The sequence below is a fragment of the Anastrepha obliqua genome, chromosome 2 (assembly GCF_027943255.1).
Source record: "Anastrepha obliqua isolate idAnaObli1 chromosome 2, idAnaObli1_1.0, whole genome shotgun sequence".
In the NCBI taxonomy this organism is placed as follows: Eukaryota; Metazoa; Arthropoda; class Insecta; order Diptera; family Tephritidae; genus Anastrepha; species Anastrepha obliqua.
The window spans coordinates 75,755,693-75,779,456 of record NC_072893.1 but is presented as its reverse complement, the minus strand read 5'-3'; the positions used below and the strand labels follow the sequence as shown (position 1 = coordinate 75,779,456).

Here is a 23,764-nt window from a genome sequence, read left to right as displayed (position 1 = left end):
CACGGGCGCGAGCGTTCTGAAGTTGGTTGCACTTGAAGTGCCGGATCCTGTAGATTAAACAAAAAGGTAAAAGCTTTTAATATCGTGTGACTTGGTTTACCGATTAAAGGAAATGATATACGAAATTAAAGGCAATTAATTATTCCAAATTTTCGATTTATAAAATAATTTTTTTTATCTATGTTTTTTTCTTTTATTCAAAACCATTACTTGGTGTTATCTCGAGCACATATGGCAGACTCGACCAACTCTCGACTCAGCGACCAACTTAATAGGTAGGAATTGGATAGGCTGGATTTTGGGTTTTTTTGTTGATGTTGTAAGGTAGTGTTACTACTGAGTTTTAAATTAGTTAAGTTTTCTCAACTAAATTCTGTGTTTAAAGTGAACTTACCTTTAGTTGAATGCGCTGCAGGGTATGTAGTTTTGCAAAGGTGTATGTGTGTGTGTGTGTACGAGATTCTCAAAGGTATGTAAACAAAGAAAGAACGATAAAGGGTTTTTTAGTTGTGTTGACACAATTAATTTGTGGAAATTATTGAAACCTCTACGCGTTTAATAGCCGAAAGCCAACTGTGGTTTGTCATACTCTTTCATATATCTTCCTTTACTTTATTACAAACGTTCCAACAAATATTTACATTAATAATTTAATTATCAAAAATATAATTATGTAAATACTATAACTTTGTAAATACAACATAAATTCCATAAATAAATATTTGCATATATTTATATACACAGGTGCATATGAAATCAGTTCAGTTTCATAGAGTATTACAATATTTTGTGGTTTTTATTAGTCGCCTGTTACATTCGTTATCAGATTAATGAATAAATTAGTTCGCCCGTATATTCAGGCAATTTATGCATTGCTGCAGTAATTATATTCATTCCCACGCAATGTTGGCCGTTTTGTGCCATCCAGCATCGCCCACTACAAATTACTCCCCATTAAAGTTGAATATCGCTGATTAGTGGAATTTATTAAAAGAGCGTTTCATGTTTGTATGTGCGTATGCGTGCGACTTTAAACTTCTTTTGTTATTAGTTCATAATTAGTGAATTAATTCAAGAATTTATGTGATGAGTGCGTAAACCGCGTACAGATTCGCAAATGGCGATCGGGAAGAGAATTATCGTAAGTAACTGTATAATTAGGTTCTCTGGTATATTTATGGGTTATTAGTGTGTTTGGTGGTGGTGAGTACTAGCAGATGATGGGGAAACTAGCAGTAACAACGAATATGGAGTTAAGTGCAATGTTGTTTATGCTTTTCCTGAACTGGATATAGCGACCCAGCGGAGGGGTCTGAATGTTTTTGAAGTAAGTCGCCAATTGAAGAGTAAAGTATCTATCTTTCTCTCTCTCTCGATGAGTAAAGGCTACACATTTTTTAAGGCTCACATTATGTTCGTCCCGTTGTGCCAAAAATGTAGGAATGAACACATTGGCTACAGCGAATAACACAGACGATGATGAGGAATGATGGACTGTATATGCTTTACAAAGACATGGGGTCAGAGTATAGTGCATAAAGATCCAGTAACTCCACTTGCTAGCTCATCTCATGCAAATGTACACCTTCGGTACTCGTGGTGGCAAAATAACAAAAAGCTAATCTGCGTTGAAAAAACAAAGAATTTGGAGTTTCTACAGGGTGAACGATATGAAGTGTTACCAACTTCACCCTGCTTGTATCTGTAAAACAGCTCATGACATCAACGTCAAAATTGTTCTAATGACAGTTCAATATATTTATAGCCAGTTCAATATACCTATGATAAGCCATCAAAAGCATTTGCGTATCAGTTTTGTTGAATTTTTTTTTTTTGTGATGGAATTCAAACGCAATAAAGTAATTGCGTTATATTTGGCTGGGAAATCACAACCAGCCATTGTTCGTGAGCTCAGTCACCTCAAAGTGAATAAAATGTTTGTGTATCGCACTATAAAACGTTACAATGTTACTGGTAGCATTGCAAAACGCTATGGAGGTGGACCAAAAAAAACCGCAACAACGCCAGAAATGGTTCGGAAAGTGAAAGCTTGACTTGAACGAAATCCCCGTCGAAGTAGAAGAAAAATGGCCAAAGAACTGAAAATATCGCAAGGCAGTATTCGACGCATATTGAAAAATGAGCTCAAGGTCAAGGCTTACAAGTTCCAAAAAGCACACGATCTTTCACCCCAGCAAAAAAAAAGTTCGGTGCGAAAGAGCAAAGGAGTTGTTGCGCTCTCACGAATGTGGCGAATTTCCAAACATTGTGTTTTCTGATGAAACAATTTCCCAATTGAGCAATTCATTAACATTCAAAACGATCGTGTTTAACTGATTACTTGATCGAACGCTCATACGAGAATTTGAGCCTACGTATGGCCACTCGAAGCAATTTCCCACCGCAAGTATTGGTTTGGGTCGCAGTGACCGCTGATGGACGCTCTCCAACCGTTTTTATCGAGCCTGGTGTCAAAGTGAATGCGACTTATTATCAGGAAAATGTTTTAGAAGCTGCTTTAGAGCCGTGGACACGCAAACATTTCGGTCGTAGACCATGGACGTTCCAACAGGACTCGGGACCCTCTCATAAAGCTCGTGTGAACCAAGAATCGTTAAGAAATCTTGTTCCACACTTCATTTCGTCCCCACAATGGCTTTAGAATTCGTCAGACGCAAATCCGATGGACTATTCCATCAGGTCCATTTTGGAGAGCAAGGTGAGGACTAAAAAATATGCCAGTATGGATACGCTGAAAAAAGCGATTATACGAGAATGGGCCAAAATACCGCAAGATCACATTCGTGCAGCCTGCAACTCATTTTTTGACCGTTTGAAGGCTATAGTCAAGGCAAAAGGTGGTCATATCGAGCTTAAGTGAATATACGTATGTTAAAATTATAATCATTTTTGAACAATTTTGTCTTTGAAATCAATAAAAACCAATTTCACACAAAAAAGTTATGGTGTTTTGAATAGATAACACTTCATATCGTTCACCCTGTAATTAACCCTTAACCACCTAGCGTCGGTCACGGTGACTCTGAGCGATCTATTTTTTCAAATATTTCCGTTACTACGCGGGCCCCACGCCTGTGACTCTGTGTACCTTTTCTCCTCCCTCTTCAGTTTGCGCTCTGCGCTCGGCCAAGCAACACGTGCGCGCAGTGAAAAGAATCAGGTAAATATATATCGTATGCGGTCCTGGTGACCGACGTTAGGTTGTTACGTTTCTTTTAGTGTTAACATTTGCTTATCGTTTTTTAGGTTCAGCATGTCTCAACGTGATCGAAATATCTGTAGATGGTTAGAAGAGAGTGACTCAGATGCTGAGGATCAAAGGGACGAGCCGGAATTGCCAAATGAAGACTGCAGTGACGTAGAAGATGTACCTTTAGACCACGTGATTGAAAGTGAGTGTCAATCAGACTCTGAAATTGATGTTGACGAGTTATGTGAAAATAATGATGATGGTGATGCGCCAGTTGATGATCAATCTTCAGATGACGATGTTCCATTGGCAAGATACCGGAACTATTTCGGAAAAAATCGGTTCCGTTGGTCGAGCCAACCTCCAGTTTCGCGATCGAGGACTTTGCAACACAACATCATTCATCAACCTCCAGGATTGAAAAGGAACTTCAGAGATGTTTTGAACAGAAATACAAAACCATCCGATATTTGGCAGTTATTTTTCATTGATGATATGTTAGAAGAAATTGTTAAGTATACAAACGAAAAAATTATCAAGATAAGACCAAACTATCAAAATCAGACATGTGTTCATGACCTCGACGTAATGGAGTTAAAACTTTGATCGGTATGTTGTACTATACCGCAATTTTCAAAGAAAACCACACACATTACACATGTTGGTACAGCACAGATGGCACAGGAAGAGAGATTTATCGTTGTATAATGAGCAAGACCAGGTTTGAAATACTGCTGAATTGCCTTCGATTTGATGATGCGAGCACCAGAGATGAACGCCGTAGCACTGACAAAGCTGCACCTATATCTCAGCTGTTTGGTAAGCTGATACAAAACTGCAAAGAAGTTTGTTCAATTGGCAGTTACGCTTGGATTGACGAGATGTTGGTGGCTTTCCGTGGGAGATGCGGCTTCAAAATGTACATGCCGAAAAAACCCAACAAATATGGATTAAAAATTATGTGCATGACTGACGCCAGAAATGGATATCTTGTTGATGGCTACATATACTTGGGAAAATACTCAGATAGCCAAGGCTTGCCCGATGAATACCAACGACTGAACAAACCCACGCAATCAGTTTTGCGACTGATTGCATCGATTGAAGGAACCCACAGAAATGTTACGACTGATAACTGGTTTACTTCAGTAGAGCTAATGAAAATCCTGAAGCAAAAACAGCTGACACTTGTAGGGACCCTTAAAAAAAATAAAAGGGAAGTACCTCCCCAATTTCTACCTAGCCGTCACCGAGACGTTGGCTCTTCGATTTTTGGATTTACGTCAGATGCAACATTGGTGTCTTATGTACCAAAGCAAAACAAATCCGTGCTTGTTCTCTCCAGCATGCATCACATGCCAACCATTGATCCACAAAAACAAAAGCCAGAAATGATCACTTTCTATAATAGCACCAAAGGAGGCGTCGATACATTAGATCAGAAATGTGCCATTTATTCAACTTCTCGACGCACACAGCGCTGGCCAATGGCAGTGTTCTACAGAATACTGGATGTATCTGCGGCAAATTCATACATCATCAGCAACATGAACCAAGCTCAGAGAAAGGTGCCCAGACTGAATTTCATGAAACAACTGGCTAAAGAACTTATCGAACCTCATTTGAGACGTCGAGTGAACCAGTTTGGATTGCAGAGGGATCTTCAGAATGCTATTCGCCTGGTTCTCAAAATAGATGAAGAACCAAGATCATTTTCGGCAGGCAGCTCTGATAAATTAGAAACACGCAAAACTTGCTCAACGTGTGACCCAAAAAAAAAAAACGTAAAACATTCCATTTGTGTTTTCAGTGCAAAAATCCAATTTGCGTTGAATGTTCTCAAAAAATGTGTATAAGCTGCCGCGACAAATTGTAAATGTTAGGGGGCTGTAATTTTGTAATGATTGTGATTTGATTGTGCCAATGATAGTTTTATATAAGAGGTTATATACTTAAGTTACTAAAATAATTAAAAAAATATTGATCTCATTGATTGTTATTGCTTAGCTCTCAGTTTAATAAAGAACCTATAATTTGTTGAAATATTTGTAAGTGAACTTTGATTAATAATAATAAAAAGAAAAAAATGTTAATTTTAAGAATTTATTAAAACAATTTGAAATAAAAACAACTAAAGAACTTAATGTGCTTTAATTTTTTGCCAATTTATGACTTTTTAACCTTGTTAATAGTACTTAAACCCAAGCGGTCACCATGACCGACGTTAGGTGGATGTGTTACTGGAATACACGTTAGGTGGCTAAGGGTTAATGAAGAAACCGAAGTAAATTCTTGTAGCGATCGGTACTAAATATCCAATTCCTCTTGTTGTTTTTTGTTTGTTTTTGTTTAGATAATATTTAGATAATACGCCGTTTGCTCGTAGGCGCACCTACTGGTAAAGGCACATTCTCACGACATTCGGCTCTATGTTAGCAGCATAAAAACATTTTTGACGGGAACTTTGGATTCTTTGGTGAAAAGATTTTTAGACGTGTAGATATGCCGACGTCATTCGTTTTGTACTAAGCTAAAGCTTAATTTTTTGAAATACAAAACGAATGACGTTGGCATATCTGTCAGATTCGCTCAGAGCCGAATAACGGTCTGCTAGGTAGTACACCTCTAAAAATCTTTTCACCATGAACATTAAGCGTCATACAACGTTAGACTCCCACCACCTCTCTATACTCCCTACCTCCGAATGACATTATATCTTAAACTCCTACTCATCCAAAAACGTCCCCCACATACACCATACATGTCGGGCATGTTAAGGTACCCCGCACGCTAAAAACTACCTATTCACTTGCCCCCTTAAACCAATTCACCTAACACTTTTCTCCTTTTGAACAAACCCGTCGAAGCAACAAGTTTCCTACGGTTACCGTTAGATAAGTTAGATGATGACGATCGGCGACTACGCCGCACTGGCGGGGCTATGTTTGCCTAATATGTCACAATACTCACATCAGGGTTCACCTTCGCTCTTTAACTCGCTCCCAAAGTGGGATAAGTGACTATTCAGAGAATATTTCACCGAAGTCGAATATTGTGAGCTGCTTGAACTCTATAAAAAATAATTTCTTACCTCTCCTAAATAAATACCACTCCAAATCTTTCTCTCCACCTGCATGGCCTGCAATGCATTTTGGCAATTATTTAGATTGAAACCTCACACTTACATACACGAATGATGAGTTGCAATGCTCTAAAAGCAAAATTCACGCCAAAAGCAATAGAAATCCTGATGGAAAATGAAAGTTGCACTGCTACTTTCTTTCCATTGTGTGGCCAGTCAGATGAAACACAATAAAACACTTTAAATAGTGCGGGGTGGTGCGAACTATCAGGTGAAGAAGAAGTTCAGTCAAGCATTTGGAGGGCGAAAGCTGCAGACCATTTAATATATATGCATGTACATTTACAGCTAGTTTTTACCTAAGTATATACACATACGCGAGTATATATTGTATAACACTTGTAGTTGTGTACTTGCACAATCGCCGCCATGTACGAACACATATACAAATTTATTTGCCAGAACAACAATGGCATTAGCGCTTTAGTGGAACTACAAAAGGTGGCATCAAACTACAAAATATTCGCTAATAATAGAGAAATAGCAACAAACGAGCAATAAACTGTGGCATTGTGTAAGCATTCGTATGAAATTGTATAATAAAATATTTTATCAAACTCTTCGCACACCTCTGCCGCAACTCAGACCGTATCTAGGTTAGACTATCGCAGAACTTGCGTTCATGAAAAGAGTATGGCGACCGCCATTATTTTTAAAACTCCATTCCTACACTTTTCATATCTGCGTTCGTAGAATAGAATATTAAAAACAGAGCAAGATAAAAATCCTCTTAGTTTTGCTTCGCACTCTTTCCTCTTTGCGACGTCTTTTGGTGTTTATCACAAAAGTATACTATTAATTAAAATACGAGGTGGTACAAAATTAATCATCGTTTTTGGTTTTGAATAACTTTACTAAATAAAAAAAGGTTTTTGAGTGGTAGAAATCTTTTAGTTGACCTGTTCAATTGCTTGTCTGTTTGTATACTACAACTGTCTAGTTCACATAAAATATCATTAGGGTGCGATGCCATTTGCAAAAAATATAAATTTTCCGATAGAGTGATTAGTTTTGCACCACTTTGTAGTAGTAGAACGTCATCATCATTAAGTGCACTTAAGAAATGTAGACAATTTCGCTATATATATAAATGTATTTGAAACTTTTTATCAGGTAAAGTAAACATTATTTAACCAAGCAACGAGAATTGATAGTTAGACTTCCTTCATATGGGAAAAAATTTTCAACATCGTATGCAAAAATAATTGACAAAAATTAACCCAATTTTTGGGCGACTTCAGACTTTCACTTTATTACACTAAAATAGAATGGAATATCAATTCCGCCTAAGGTTTGTATGATTTTTTGAAATTTATAGAATTTTTGTAAATTTTGTACAAAGTTTGGAACTTTAATTTATAAGGTTTTTGTTGAACAAGGAACTGTATAAAAAAAAAAAAATAAACAGGAAAAGTTGGCCATGAAATATATTTCACATATTGCAAAAATGTGAAGTAATTTAATTATGTGTATAAGTGGAAAGTACAAATTATTTAAATAGATTTTTTTGTAAAACTTAAATATGTAAAAAAATGAGATGAAAAATATTCAATTTTAACTGAATCTAATTTAAACCGATCTCTTCACCATTTAAACGAATATTCTTCGATGTTCTTACTACCTACCTACTTTGACTAAATTGAAATTTTATAGCGTTAATTTTTTGTTTTTATAACTACTAGAGATGTGCCACTAGGGGTTATCAAAGCAGTATTGAATGATAAGCACTTACACATCTTTGCGAACTATGCGAAGTACGAAAAGGTAGCCCTCTCTCTTCATCATTTATAGTACTATTCTTCGCTGCAAGTTCCATAAACCTGATGAGAATTATAAAACATAGATCAGGCAATGAAATTTAAGTACACGATACAACTAATTCACCTCTTGGCAGGGATGGAGGTATTAACCGAATAGCGGTGACACCTAACATAACTCCGCTTTATAGCTGCATGAAGGATGACATGGGCGAGTAACCTCAGCATCTGTTGGGCATATCCCAAAGAGGATAGATTGCAAAGTTTGGACATCCGAAGCAAACTTATGAGAGTAACTTTGCTAATAGATCATAGGTGATTTAACAAAGAAAGAGAAAGTTGCGAATGAAATTTAAACAAAAGATTTTCATATGTATAAATTGAGGTTAGTTCAACTCAATTAGTCTTCCAATCAGTCATTGTTCAGATTGGAACGAACAAGACAGTGGCTACGTTGATATTTTCGTACATCACCAACACAATCTCCGTCCGTCCAATCTCCGTTTTTTGTCGACCTCAGTTTTAAACAAACTGCTGTCTCATCCATCATTATATAAGCAAATCAGCTGAGAACCGGTTAACGGTCTGATATTGGTCATACCTTATTTATTCTCTCCGCCGTGTGTGCATCTCATGGTGAAGGTGTGCTATTTGGCAGACCGTTATTCGTCTCTCAGCGAATTTGACAAATTCAACTAATGAGCGGACGTCGCTTGGGATGAACTTACAAACAAACAGAGACTGTGTTGGTGATATACGAAAAAAATCAACCAATGGCACTTCGTTGTCGTCTGAACAACGACGGATTTGACGAATGCTTAAATATGTGTGAAATTATCGTACAGATTCCGACTGACAACAAGATTGTGTTAGTGATTTACGAAAACAAACGCGAGTGTCTGAATGCATGTGAAATGATCGTGCAGAATTCGGCTGCTGAATCTCCAATTGACGTGGCAGTCAAGTTCCCTTCATAATTTTGTTTTTCACCGGCGTTATTGGCCAAACGTGGTAAATCTATCATTCTTGGCTCATACCTACTTTATTCTCTCCACCGTGGGTGTATCCCATGGTGAAAAATATTCTGAAAGTGTCAAACCATCAAAACGTTAACCGACTCTCAGCATTTTTGAAAAAATTAGCTGATTGGCTGGCGATACCGGTATATATGAAAGAAATCAACACATGCACTCATGTTGCTTCGTTTCTGTCTGAACAATGACTGAGGCCACGGCTAAATTGCCCATAGCTGAAGGCCAAACCCGATAATCTATCATTCTTGGGTGTAGCCTTTATGAAGTGTTTTGGCCCAGTCTCTTCCTCGTTTATGCTATACTAATCCCAATTAGCTGTACTCAAGCTAATTCTTTGTTCGTATTCATTATTTCTCCCCTATCATTTGTTTTTGATTACACTACAATGATTGGTTGCTTGATAATCTGTCTAGATATGCCACTTGGGGGCGCCCTTATAATCTATTCTCGTCTAATATTTCTAAACTACACAAACACTAAAGTAAAGGGGTTTTTATTTCCCACCGAAGACTGCCACACTGTCAGCATTCCGTAGAATTTTGTAAGTGTGCTAACGCTGTTATATTTACTATAGGAACAACCAATTTACTGATTCTGGCGATCAAGAATGAGACCCTTTCTATAATTTACAGACACACATAAAATGAATAAATCATTTCCCAAGCCATTTGAGAATTTTAAAAGTTTCTTCTAGACGTCACCATTTTCATCAATTTGATACCAAGCATGGAAGTGGCGATAGAGGACTAGTTCTTTCATGATTTTATTCCATTCTTTCCAACTAGGTTTTATTCAGGAATTGTGCCACATTTAATTTCCTTTGTCGGCAATCGTACTCTTCTAAGCACTCCATTGTTGCGAGCGATTGTTCCACATGTTTTCTGTGTCCAAATTATGGCACATGTGCCCAATCGCGATTGAATTGAGACGTTACTCATTATCTAACTTTTTTATTATTGTTCAACTAAATACTGACTAATAGCACAACAGCTGCTTTCTTTCCCTTTGCAATTAACAATGGATAGTTATTGTTGTAGATATGTACCAATGTATGTACTCGTATGTACTCGCACACCTAGCCATGTATGACTGCAATGGCGCAATGTTACTTTAATTCACTTGTGTTGTATTTTTATATCTCTTTTATGTTATCTATAGTAAGAGAGGTGAGATGGCTTGTCTGTTTAGAAAGGCATTTAACTATACATATTCCATTTACCCCTGTAGCCGGACAATTTGTGACGATGGAGCGTCCTTTTGCGCGTGCTTTCAATTGATAGTGAATGCATTCATTGATTTCAACGCAATTTAATTATTTGCTCTTCGTTTCAATTCGCTATTTTGCACGAGATTACACCAGACATGACGAATGCAACCAATTGAAGACTCTTAGGGGCGATGCTAGTAGATAATTTTCATGTACATTCATGCACACATCTATAAAAGTATATTTACGTAAGGGAGTCTATATATAATTTTATTTTTATTTTTCGCAAGGCAGCCAATATAACCGACTCTAGTATAGGATAAATAGTTAAGTGTTGTTTTTTTTTTTTTTGTAAAAACCCGCAATATTTTTATTATCTTACTAGATGTTACCTCCAGTTGCGCTCAATTTAGCATAAAGCAACCGGGGCTAGGTTAGGTTAGGTTATGGTGGTAGTTGGTCTGCACGACCAACTCACTTAGACCTTACAGGTCCGTTGTGATACCACTGTACTGCACGGGAACCTCATTTATCTGCCTTCGTGGAACCATTTTGCAGCTCCTATGAAACGTAGTATTGATGCCAACTCCACGCCAGCCAGCTTTGTAAGAGAATTAAAATAGTATTTACCTAGACAACCTGCTCTGATTTTAGTTAGGGCTGGACAATTGCAGAGGAAGTGCTCAACTATTTCTTCCGCTTCCTCATCTCTACAACTTCTGCAATATTCATGGGAGAAAACTCCTAGTCTTGAGGAATGCCTGCCAAATAACCAATGACCGGTTAAACAAGCCACGACCTTCGAGATATTGTCTCTTGAGAGACTAAGCAATTCCTTTGTCCTTTTCTTGTTTATTTGCGGCCATAGTAGCCTAGCTGTTACACACGTATCTTCATTTCTCCATGACCTATTGGCCTCTTGGATAATGTGGTTTTTTATTATTAGTTTACTCGTGGCCATGGGTATTCCAATGGTACTTTTATCAGTGAACAGTTGAAGAGCAGTACCTTTTCTGGCTAGCTCATTAGATTTACAGTTTCCTTCAATATATCTATGTCCCGGAACCCAAATAAGGCTGACCTTAAATACGTCAATAATATCGTTTAGAGCCGTCCGGCATTCCTGTGCGACCTTCGATCTTAGTAAAGCCGCATTCATTGATTTGATGGCCGCCGGGCTATCCGAGAATATATTTATAGTCGTTTTTGTTACGGCGTGCGTATTTAGATATGTAGCCACTTCTTTCATAGCTAGAACCTCTGCCTGATAGACGCTGCAGTAATCTGGTAGTCGAACGGATAGTTCCAGTCCTAGATCTTTCGAAAAAACTCCATAGCCAACCTTATCGTCTAGCTTGGAACCATCTCTATAAAAGTTTAATTCGCCCCTTCTCCATGGCCTTGGTGTCTGCCACTCCCTTCTTGACGGTATACTCGTCTTGAAGAGCCTTTCAAAGGTGAATCTAGGGATAGAGTAGTCTATTTCTTGCTTGTGACTATTCAGAGAGTCCAAAATAGAAGCGTGGCCAAACCACCGGTCTTTCCATAGCGCCATACCTTTGAGCCTGAGCGCCAAGGCGGCGGCCACGTGTTTCCCTACCAGATTTAGGGCAGGTAAATTGATTAGCACTTCCAGCGCTTTGTTTGGGGTAGTCCTCAAAGCGCCAGAGATGCATAAAAAAGCTGTTCTTTGGACCTCACTCATGAATTTAGCGTAAGTATAAACTTTATTTTTAATTAAAAAAAATAATAATAAAATTTCTGGAAATGTTTGCTTGAATATTTGATAAAAATAGCATGATTTTTGGTTTTTTAATTTTATATACATTTTGAAACTATATTTGAATAAAAACAAAAAAATAAATAAAAAAAAAAGAATTGTTCAATAAAAAAATTAAATAAAAAATCAATAAAAATTAATAAAAAAATTAATTATAAATAAAAAAAATTAAATAAAAAAAAATAAAAAAACAAAACGAAAAAAATTAAATAAATAATAATTAAATAAAAATAAGTAAAAGAATTATAATAAATAAAATAAAATAAAATAAAGTAATAATTAAGTAAAAAGTAATAAAAAATTAAATAAATAATAATTAAATAAAAATTAGTAAAAGAATTATAATAAATAAAACAAAAAAAAATTAAACGAAAATTGATAAAAATAAATAAATATTTAAAACTTTTCAATATGTCACGCTGCTATTGTTGTGAACACAGGTGTATATACGTGCGTACATATACTATGCCTTCATAATGTGAGTCGATTTAAGCAAGATACATCTGAGCGCGATGACTTGTTAACTTGAAAGCCAGTTGGCCTTCCAAAGTTCAAAATGTCAACTTTTTCAATTAAACTTCAATTAACATTTGCACCAATCTCCCTCAAGTGCTTCATTTATTAATATGTTTCTCCTCCGATGGCGAGTCTCTTGCACTTGTACGACTGCCTTTGAAACATTTGGAAATATCATATCTGCAAGGCATAATTGGTCCATAAGCTTCAATTAATCTCCTAATAATAATATCTATCAGGCAAATAATCGAGTTCAGTGTGAGTAACAAATATTATACATACATACATGAATTGCTTAGCATCATTGGATAGCATCACAATCGGTGTATTTTGTATGTCTAAATTTACAGTTTCCTTTACATAGATATATAACCGAAATCAATTCCATAATTTGCGTAGATTTTTTTAAAATTCGGTGGTTAAAAAGACTAGCCAGCAAGCGAAATTCGACAAAGAGATTATCTATAAAACTGTTAACTAAAAATCAGACAAATTTCTATTAACAGATCATAAAACTTACCTGCGTGAACGCGCTTGTTACATCTAACATCGGTTAGAACAATAAAAAACGTATGTAGTTTAGTTAGATAGGCATCATCTGGTTTTCCATTCTGAGACAAGTTTTATATAATCCTCAATAATGAAGCTATGACGGACTATCTCATATGGTTTCATGAATGAGGGTAATTACAAAGTTAGTTAGGTATAAATTTTTATTCTACCAACTGAATAGGATTATGAAAAAAAAAAACTTATACTGAAGCACCTTTATACTATAGATAGGACAGGATAAATGCCTGTCCACGTGAGCAGCCCACAAAATAGAGGGGGAAAAACCAAAGAGGGAGAAAGCAGTAAGTAGGGAGCGAAAAAGTGAAAGCCCAGATGTCTGAATTTTAGCCCAGCGAGAGCAAGGCAGCTGAGGAGAAGGTGCTGAGGTGGCTCCGGCTTATCCTCCAGACAGCTTCTGGAGAAAGCACTTGAACAAACCCAAGTCGCACCGGTAGGTATCTATCCTATCCGATTTTGATCTACCCCTGGCCAGAAGAATCTCGCAACTTTGCACGACTTGTCACTGAGTTGACGCGAAGCCCATCTTTCCAGGAGTAGACCAAAGGTTCTACTACTATTAAACAGCTCATGTCCGTAAGCCTCTCTTGAAATCAGTTTTGTACTTTACAGCCATCTACGGCTGTTTATCCGTGGTTAGCGATCGTTTGACGCAGATTATCAGGATTTCACCGCGATCGCTTACGGTAATTTTTCTCGTACGTGACCCATTTTTAAATGCCAGTTACCACTCGCTTCAAAATTAAACGACTTTGTCACGCTTCAGTAAAGAATGTTAGGCATCAATGCGATCTAAAGGTTGTTCTCGGCCAATTGGGTGCCACCGAAACATCAAGCGTGCTTTTGAGATCCGTCTTATGCAAATGGTTAAAAAAGTTGTACGGGCTAATCTTCAGCTCCTTGGAAATTGAATGAGGGCTCACGTGCTGGTCTGACTCAACGATTTTCATAATCTCGCTAATATTTTCGACGATTGGCCTAGCAGATCGTACCTGAGTACGTAAGGTGTAAATATAATAATATATTATATACAGTATGTCAAAAATGAGTTTTAACATAGAATTTAAATTGAATTTTTCTTGACTGGTGTATAGTATTTATAACATTACCGCAAATGTAGAGAAGCCACACCTTGTTAAAAAATGTGATTTTTTCAATTTCGTCCTTCTTTAACCTGATGTTGGAGAGGATCGTGCGAGCCGCAGAACTTAATCGCCCAGGCACAATTTTTTATAAGAGCGTACAACTGTTGGCATATACCGATGATATTGACATCATCGGCCTTAACAACCACGCTGTTAGTTCTGCCTTCTCTAAGCTGGGTAAAGAAGCAAAGCGAATGGGTCTGGTGGTGAACGAGGACAAAACGAAGTATCTCCTGTCTTCAAACAAACAATCGGCGCACTCGCGTATCGACACCCACGTCACTGTTGACAGTTATGATGTCGAGGTTGTAAAGGACTTCGTATACTTAGGAACCAGCATTAACACAGATAACAATGTCCGCCTTGAAATCCAACGTAGAATCTCTTGCCAACAAGTGCTACTTTGGACTAAGTAGGCAACTGAGTAGTAAAGTCCTCTCTCGACGAACAAAACTAACACTCTACAAGGCTCTCATCATGCCCGTCCTAACGTATGGCGCAGAAGCGTGGACGATGACAACATCCGATAAGACGACGCTTGGAGTGTTTGAGAGAAAAATTCTGCGGAAAAGTTTTTGGGCCTTTGCACGTTGACGACGGCGAATATCGCAGGCGATGAAACGATGAGCTGTATAAGGCTTACGACCACATAGACATAGCGCAGCGAATAAAGATCCAGCGGCTACGTTGGCTGGGTCATGTCGTCCGAATGGATACAAACGCTCCGGCTCTGAAAGTATTCAATGCAGTATCAGCTGGTGGAGCAGAGGAAGATGATGACCTCCTCTGTGTCAAAAAGATCAAGTAGAGAAGTACTTGGCTTCACTTGGTGTGTCTAACTGGCACCAGTTAGCACGAGAAAGAAACGACTGGTGCGCTTTGTTAAACTCCGCTAAAATCGCGTAAGCGGCTATTGCGCCAATTAAGAAGAGAGAATAAATTTTCTGTAGTGTTCGAGCATTTTATTTTCCCCTCTCATCCTTTACACAGTTTCTCAAGTATAAATATTAACCTCAAATTAAAATTTTCCAAGATATCGGTTTTGTTAACATTCACGCCAAAATAAAAACAAACTCAGCAATAATGCTGCTAATCGTTGAAATTACTCTTACTTATCTTACCTTGAAGCACTCAGCTTACTGCTAATAAGTATTCTCCTGCTACGAATCGTGCTTACACATGTTGAGCATACATATGTATGTACATATGTGCATACTGTCTTCCTATACGTATGCATACATATGTTTTTGCGGTAGTATAAACCACTACTTTCATTGCCCTTGTTTCACCGCTCTCTCTCTCTTTCTATCTCTCTAGCATAGCTATCCGATATCACAACCTCTACGTGCCATAAGACGAGATTCAATTTAGCTTCTCACACCCATAAATATTTTCCAGTTTGCTATAATTCTAAATTATAGCTTTGATTTTGTCGCACAAGTTAGGGAATGCGCATTGAAAAAAAAACCAACAAGAAAGCAAATCAATTTGGCAATCATTCACACACACCCACATTCCCACATGCCTTGCCTGCATTTTCATCTTAGTAAGGTTGTTAACTGTTAGATAACCTTTACTTGGCCAACAGAACGACAACATGGCCAATAAACTGAATTGCGAATGAATGTGAACGCATGTGGCATGACAAAACACATGCAACGCGGGATATAACATGACATATTTACATATATACATATGTATGTGTGTGCAAATGTACGTTGCGCGTTGTTTATACGTATTTAACGTATGCGATGGATGCAGAAGGCAAAAATTGAAAGAACAGCTTGCACTACAGAAGGCAGACTCAGCAAAAAACGCGTATAAAAAATTAGTTAGAAATAAAAATAAATGGCAACGAAGAAGTGGATGTGGGTTTTAGAGAAAGGTTTGCGAAGTGAGTGAGAAAATAGCTTTCCAAACACAAATTGTGTTGACAGCAACGCACACCTTGTTAAAGTTACAGTGGAGTCATTTTGAAAATTCAAACTATAAAATAATTAGGAAAGTAGTGTATAAAATTTGTAGAAATGCGCAGAATTAAAAAGATCAACCGGTCTCGATGAAGTAAATTCGAGAGTGAGTTTACTGAACAGTTGGCTTATTCATAATACTTTTGACGTGATAACGTCTTATAATTCGATTTAGCCGGCTGAACGCACCAAAAAATGCGTCGTTATCTTGCTCATGTGTCGTTACCTTGCTCATGCGTCGTTACCTTGCTTGAACTGCAACCGAGAGCGCGGAACGAACGACAAAAAGCACAATCGGCCCCCGCGTTCGGCAACGCTCTACATCTGGCGCTCTCCTAGTTGAGTGAGCATATGTATTTATGTATATGCGCATTTGTATATAAATTCACATACTTGTATTTGCAAATACCTTCTTCCTGTGTGCATGGTAATGAACCATTTCTCTGTTGAGAATAGGACGATGATAGAAAAAATAGGAAATGATAGGGGGTGTTTCGAGTGTAATGTGTCTTGAAAAAGGCAAATCGATGATGGTGCCTCTTAGTGTTGTTGACTTATTAACGTCTGATGCACAATCGAAATTGAAGATATCTTTCCTGAATTTGATAAATGTTTCGTCATTCTTCACGTTTGTGTAAATGTAACTTGATAAATTCCATTGCGGTTCCATTTACCTCCTTCTCTATATCCATTCAAAATATCTATCAAACAAATAAAATTAAAATTTTCTTTTGAAAAATGCAACCATTCCATCAGTATTTTCTTATGACGCTGTCACGTTAAACTATCGTCAGTAAACCGATTTTACAGACAGCCTCTTTTTATATATTGTATTTTTTGTAATTTTTTGTATCGTTTTTAATTTTTTATATTTTTCTATTATTCCTTTATTTGTTAATTCCCATTTTTTGTTTGTGTCAAACTTTCGAATGGGAAGATAGTGCCTGACAACACTAGAAGTGGCCGGCAGAAAGATTTTTTTAATTTGTTTTACTTTTTTTATTCATTTACGTTTTTCTTTTTGTTTTAAATTTTCGTTTTTAGAATTTTTTTTATTTGTTTTTCAATTTTTTTTTTCGATTTGAATATATTTCTTTTATTTGTTTTTATGTATTTATGTTTTTTATTTGTTTTATTATATAATTTTTTTTTGGTTTTTAGTTTTCGTTTTTTTTGTGTTTTAAATTTTTTTATTTGTTTTTAAATTTTCTTTGGTTTTTAATATTCGTTTTTTGGTTTGCACATTTTTTTTTTATTTATTTACGTTTTTAAATTTGTTTTTATTTCTAATTTTCTTTTATTTGTTGTTATTTATTTATATTTTTTTTGTTTTACAAGTTCTTTTCGGATTTTAATTTTCGTTTTTTGTGTTTAAAATTTTTCTGTTTTTCAATTTTTATGTTTTTTTTTTATAAATAAATCAAAACAATGTTCAAAACAAATAACGAAAATTATTAACCAAAAAGCAAAAAAAAAAAAACAGAAAAATTTTAAACATTTCTTTTTAAATTTTTTGTTCAGTTCTTAATTTTTGTTTTTCGTAATTTTTTTATTTGTTTTTCAATTTTTTTCGTTTTTTATTTTGAATATATTTCTTTTCTTTGTTTTTATTTATTTATGTTTTATTGTTTTCATTTCTCGTTTTTTGTTTTATAATTTTTTTTCTTTAAATTGTTTTGTTTTTTAATATTCTATATTAATAAAAAAAATGTTGTTCCTTTTTAGATTTTTTGTTTTGCTTCTGTGGTTTTTTCAAGCCTTCACTTTGATCGATGGAGTTATCATCTTCTAATTCTATAAAAGCTGTCCTGTGTATCTCCAAGTGCAAGCATTTTAGAAGTGATATTTAGACCAATTGGAACTCCTCCTTCATGATTTTAATCGAAAAATGTGGTTTGTGCAAGTCATGCACATTCTGAGCCCTTTTTCGTATAGTAGTAGCCAAGTGTTGCTAAGTAAGAGAAAATTAGCTACGCTCCTCGCCAATTCTATCACTCTGCAATCTGTTTGGCTTCCACCTCGTAGGTGCTGCGTAGAAAGATGACGGTAGCAACTGTTAAAACATTTAGTACCGACTTAGAATTAGAAATTTGTTTTACTAGTTGTTGGTCTCCCTTCGGCCCTACGGTATACATACGGATGTGTATATTTGAAAATGTATGTGTATGTGTATTTGCACCGGTAAATATAAAAGTTTGCAAATTTGCAGTTTTTCGCAAGTATGGCAGCCATCGCTGGAACCACTACTAGCCGGTGTATATACAAATTGCTGCTGGCATTTGTTAAGCCTTAGTTGTTGCTGCAATCGTTTTTGAGCTGCAACGAAGCAAAAATGTAGCCAATAGCAGCAATGCTGCTATCAATGCCAAAACTTGTGTCATTCTTCATTTGAACTCTACTCTGTTATCCTCACTGCAAAGCGTTCTACTGCATTTTATGTACTTCGTATTTTTGCTGAAAGTTGCTGCAATGATCACAGCCATCGTCGTTGAAATCTCAAATATATTACCTGTTTTCTTTATGTTTTTCGTTGTTTTATTTTTCATTTTTCTTCTCTGAATGCCTTCTGCAATCTTAGTTTCTGCTTCATTTTCCTTTTTATCCGTTTTTCATTATTGTTTTTCGCGCGTTGCTCTTTGTGTACGTTCCCCATTCACTGCTTGTTTTTCTGCTTTTCCAGTTGAACCGTAACCATTTTTTGTTGCTTACTTTGCGCAAGACATTTGCTATCGCAGTTTTCATCTTTTATTTTTTTCCCTGCATGGCTGCTATAGTAGTTATTGTTATAAGTTAGCTATCGTCGTTTCCGTTTTCCCAGAAGTATCTGTGTAGATTGTCGTCAACGTCTTTACGCGGCTCCCATAATTGGTTTAAGACAAAGTGCCTATTTAGGGCACGATATCGCATCGTTGCTGTTCTTCAAGCTGTCCTCAACCCAAGCAAAGCTACTAGTATATCTTAATTTGTTGTTTGTATTTATCTACAGTTTGTAAGTTGGTTGCTTAACAGCAGGTCAAAAGGTAGTGGGAAATCTTTCGCCAAGCGCTGTTTCCAACTTTTTGTTGGGAGAATTTGTCTTTTGCTGGCTGAGGCATACATTTTTATTTTGTTTTTTTCTTGCCTTTAAAATGTTTAATTTTCGCATAATTTTCTATTTTAATACCAGTGTCCGTGGTTAATGCGTTCATAAATAACCGAAGAGTATAAGATGTTTATAATTTTCAATTGTACTGAAACTATGCTCTCGAAAGTATGAGTACGAGTATACATAGGTCAGGTTAGGTAGTGATGGTTGCCCAGAGAGTGGGCCCACTTGGAGGAAAGAAGTTTGAATCATTTTTTGTGATACCATTGACAGAGGGCGAAAGGAGTGAAAGAAAAGGATGAAAAGGAAAGGGGTGGGGAGGGTTGAGTGCGTGTGGACTATGAACGGTGTGCGGTTGTGTTAGCCTCTTTATGCTGCTGATGAAGCTCATCAGATTTTTGTTATCAAGACCTGCTATATCAGCAGGCGCAGAAAAGAAGTGAGAACCAAGATGCTTAAATCTTAGTCCCGCGAGAGCTTGGCAACTAAGGAGCAGGTGCTGAGATGATTTCATACAGCTGACGCAAAAAGAAGATTTTGTCCTCCTCAGAATATCCCTCGAACGCCTCCTATCCAAACGTGGTCAGAAGGACTTCGTGACCTTACACGTTCGTGTAGTTATCCAGCGCTCGCCGAGTTGGTGCAAAGCCCATCCTTCCAGAAGTAGAGCGCAGGTTGTCAAGGTGATCCCTTGTGTGGCCAGCTCGTCTGCTTCGCAGTTTCCAGCAATGTAACTGTGACCAGGTACCCAAATTATTTTTATATCGAAGAATTCTGATGCAATAGAGAGAGAGACCAGGCATTCCCTGACCAGTGTCGAGTGCACTATAATGGAGCTCAGGGTCCTAATTGCCGCTTGGCTATCGGAGTAAATATTTACCTTCTTAACAGTTATTACGCAAGTAAGTAGCCAGTTAGCTGCTTCTTTAATTGCGGCCACCTCTGCTGGAACACACTGCAGTGATCAGGTAGCCTAAATTTGAGTTTGATGGGGAGCTCTTTACAGAATACTTCTCCTCCAACCCTACCGTCCAACTTCGAGGCATCCGTGAACAGGTTAACCAGGCCCTGTCCCCAAGTGCTGCCCCCGGTGTGGGATTTTAATCCGGACTAAGCCTCCTACCGTCAAACTACCGATCCCTCGGGCACTATTGTCAAATATTTCGTCGGGAGGAGATTTGAGCGCTAGACTCAACGTCAGTTACTTTCCTAATGCAGTACGTCAGCAGCTTAATCCACCTGTTAAAATCATTTCAAGAGACAGCCACCCCTGCATTCTTATGTACATATGTATGTATGTGCTTATGCGTGCACATTTCGGCTAGCATACACCAATACGTACCTAAAAATGGTTATTTTAATAAATCCCACAACATATGAATATCAATTTACACTTTCAAGTGCAATGTGCAGTCTGTTGAAATTGCCTTAAATTTCTACGTGCATATATCCGTACGTATTTATACACCCATACACCGATTGCCTGTGACATTTTTTTTGTTTTATTTTTTGATATGTGTAATCTAACTCATGCACATGCCAGGCACTTGAAACGGAGAAGGACTAAACCACTTGAAGTGTCTGGCGTATTTGTTTACTATAAATTTAAAAGTCGGAAAATGTCTAGAAAAAATTGCATGGGATTTGAATTTTGAGCGACAAAAAGGAATTGGAGCATACCGTATATGTGTGTGTGTGTGTCTTTTGTGGTTCTCGATTTCATAAAACTGGTAAAACAGGTATAATTCGGCTGAAATGCATCCACATGTAATATTATATTTATGTGCATAAATTAAATATTTGAAAATGTGAAACGTAGTACATTAAAAAAGAACAGATTTCTAAGAGAGCAAGCTGCAAAATCAGCAAATAAATGCCTTCATTGAAAATTTGTGTAAACACCAAAGTACAGTTTGACTTTTTAAAAGTAAGAGAAGAGACTTTGAAGTGAAAAAATCAGACGCTATGAAAACGAATTTGTTAAGACAATGCAATACTTTTTACTAGTTTACAAAAAGGGAAGGAGGGGTTTTCTTCATCGCATCGTGACAGGTGATGAAAAATGGATTGATTACAGCAATCCAAAGAAAAGAAAGTCATGAGGATTGCCCGGTCATGCTCCTACGTCGTCCCCTCGGTAGAATATTCACGCTGCGAAGGTTATGCTATGTATTTGGTGGTGGGACCAAGTTGGTGTTATTTATTATGAACTGTTAAAACCAAGCGAAACCATCACTGGGTATCGGTATCGACTTCAATGGATGCGATTGAGCCCAGCACTGCGCGGGAAGCGGCCGCAATACGCGGGAAGGCATGAAAAAGTGATTCTACAGCATGTCAACGCTCGGCCTCGCGTTGCAAACCCGTTAAACCCTACCTGGAAACACTGAAATGGGAAATCCTACCCCACCCGCCACATTCTCCATATATTGCGCCGTCCGATTATCATCTGTTCCGATCGATGGCACCTGGTCTAGCTGACCAGCAGTTCCATTCATATGAAGACATCAAAAAATGGATTCATCCGTGGATAGCCCCAAAAGATGAATAGTTTTAACGCGACGATATACGAGATCTACCAGAAAGATGGGAAAAAGTAGTAGCCAGCGATGGGGAATATTTCAATAATTCACTTGTGTAACCATTTTTCAGAATAAAGTTGTATTTTCATCAAAAAAATAGCGAGAACGTAGTTGCGCACCTAATAATAACTCTGAATAATTCACCAATTTTCACATTTATATTGTATATTAGTATAAGATTATTACACAGGAGGATTATACAGGTGGTTTAGGTGTTTTTACTTTCTTCATGCTGCTTCATCTCCAAACAAATATTTAAAAAGTAAAATCAGCTGGCATAGAACTTTTTAAAATACTCATATTTCTTCGTAGTGCTTAGATATTTTTTGGATGGACGACTTTGCTCAGACTATATTAACTGAAAACTAATTTTAGCATGTTTGTATAAAATTTCCACCTGCTTTTAAAAGAAAAGTTAAAGACTGGGTGTACTTTATGGGTACTTTATCCTGCGACTATACCTTTGGGCCTTTTAAAATTAAGCATTTTAAATTCGAAATGTATAATAATTATTGTTAATTCAAAGGTATTAGATATTTATACTAAATCTAAATTGGATGATTAATTTTGAGCCCTTATGGTGGATAGTTCCTCACAAACTACGGTGATAGTTTAACTGGTTCGGACCAAAGCGTTCACTATTTTCTCAAGAATTTGTTTTCATCAAATATCTACTATTATAAAACATTGTTGTTTTTTTTTTTTTAATGATAAATCGGACTGGTATCGCTGCCTGACGTAACTCCCTGCTAAAAAGGGATTGACATGATGTCAATTTTAAATGGTCTGAACCCAAGCGAACAATTGGAGGAGGAGTAGACTTGTTGCTTTGGCTCAAACTTAGACAGTTGAATTTCGCGAGAAAAAAATCAAAATTGCGCAACTGAAAATTTGTAAATTGTTTAAAAAATAGGTTATCATTCGTTCGTGTAATCTGGCACTTTCCTGTACACCTTTTTTACCAAAATAATCCCAAATTCTACAAATGTTTGAATTAAGAATTTGCACTTTTTAGAAAACCGAATTTTTGAAAATTTTCGTTGGTACTAACACTTTAAGGGGGTAGGTACAGTTTTCCAAAAACCGGATTATTTGTTTTTGCATTTTCTTAAAGTATAATATCTTAAAAATATTGTATGAAAATTTGAAGTGAATCCGACAAATACTTTTCAAGTTATTCAACAATTAACAAAGGGCGCTTGGGCGCTCCGGAGCGTTCGAGAGCAAGTAGCGAAACTTCAAATGCGTTTTTCTCAAAACTATGTTTTTTGAACTGGTGATCACTGTAACTTAAAAGCCGCTTGGTAGATTTCAATAAAATGTATACTACTTTTAAAAAATGCGTGCCCAATCGAACGATTTTTTTTTTCAAAAATTTCGATTTTTTTTTTTAATTAATTATCCTTATTTTTCTCGAAAATCTGAAAAATATTTCCTGAGGCCGCCGTATTGTTAATTTTAAAAAAAGCTTCGATCAGGCACAAGATTATGTACTAATTTCCCTTGTTCTATTGAGTTTAGATGAATCTCCAAGGACTTGTGATGATCACTGCAAGGGATTCCTGGAGAAACGGGTTCCACACAAACAGCGATAACTTTTACAATTATTTATTTTTGTCTTGAAATTTTGTTAAAGTTAATTCAAAACATGATGTATTAATGCTATGTTTTTATTTTTGTAAAATAAAGCAATTGACTAGCAAAAAAAATTATTGAAAATCATCATTTTTTCGGGACTCTGGCTACCCCTAACCCAAAAAGATAA

At 36.7% G+C, this 23,764-nt stretch overlaps 1 protein-coding gene across 1 annotated transcript; it reads left to right on the top strand.

Annotated features, from left to right (window-relative positions):
• Positions 1-3,042: 3,042 nt before the first annotated feature.
• Positions 3,043-4,814, top strand: LOC129238213 (uncharacterized). The gene is made up of 5 exons (XM_054873255.1): positions 3,043-3,181; positions 3,268-3,413; positions 3,486-3,804; positions 3,882-4,030; positions 4,690-4,814. Exons 2-5 carry the CDS (start codon positions 3,275-3,277, stop codon positions 4,812-4,814), a joined length of 732 nt encoding a protein of 243 aa, XP_054729230.1. The 5' UTR covers positions 3,043-3,181; positions 3,268-3,274.
• Positions 4,815-23,764: the final 18,950 nt, after the last annotated feature.

What these genes read in the sequence shown, in the direction of transcription:
- LOC129238213 (XM_054873255.1), top strand. Translation starts at nt 3,275, where the DNA reads ATGTCTCAACGTGATCGAAATATCTGTAGATGGTTAGAAGAGAGTGAC. An exon ending in CATGACCTCGACGTAATGGA is followed by an intron (nt 3,805 to 3,881) that starts GTTAAAACTTTG and finishes ATGTTGGTACAG; the next exon opens with CACAGATGGCACAGGAAGAG. An exon ending in ACCTATATCTCAGCTGTTTG is followed by an intron (nt 4,031 to 4,689) that starts GTAAGCTGATAC and finishes CGACGCACACAG; the next exon opens with CGCTGGCCAATGGCAGTGTT.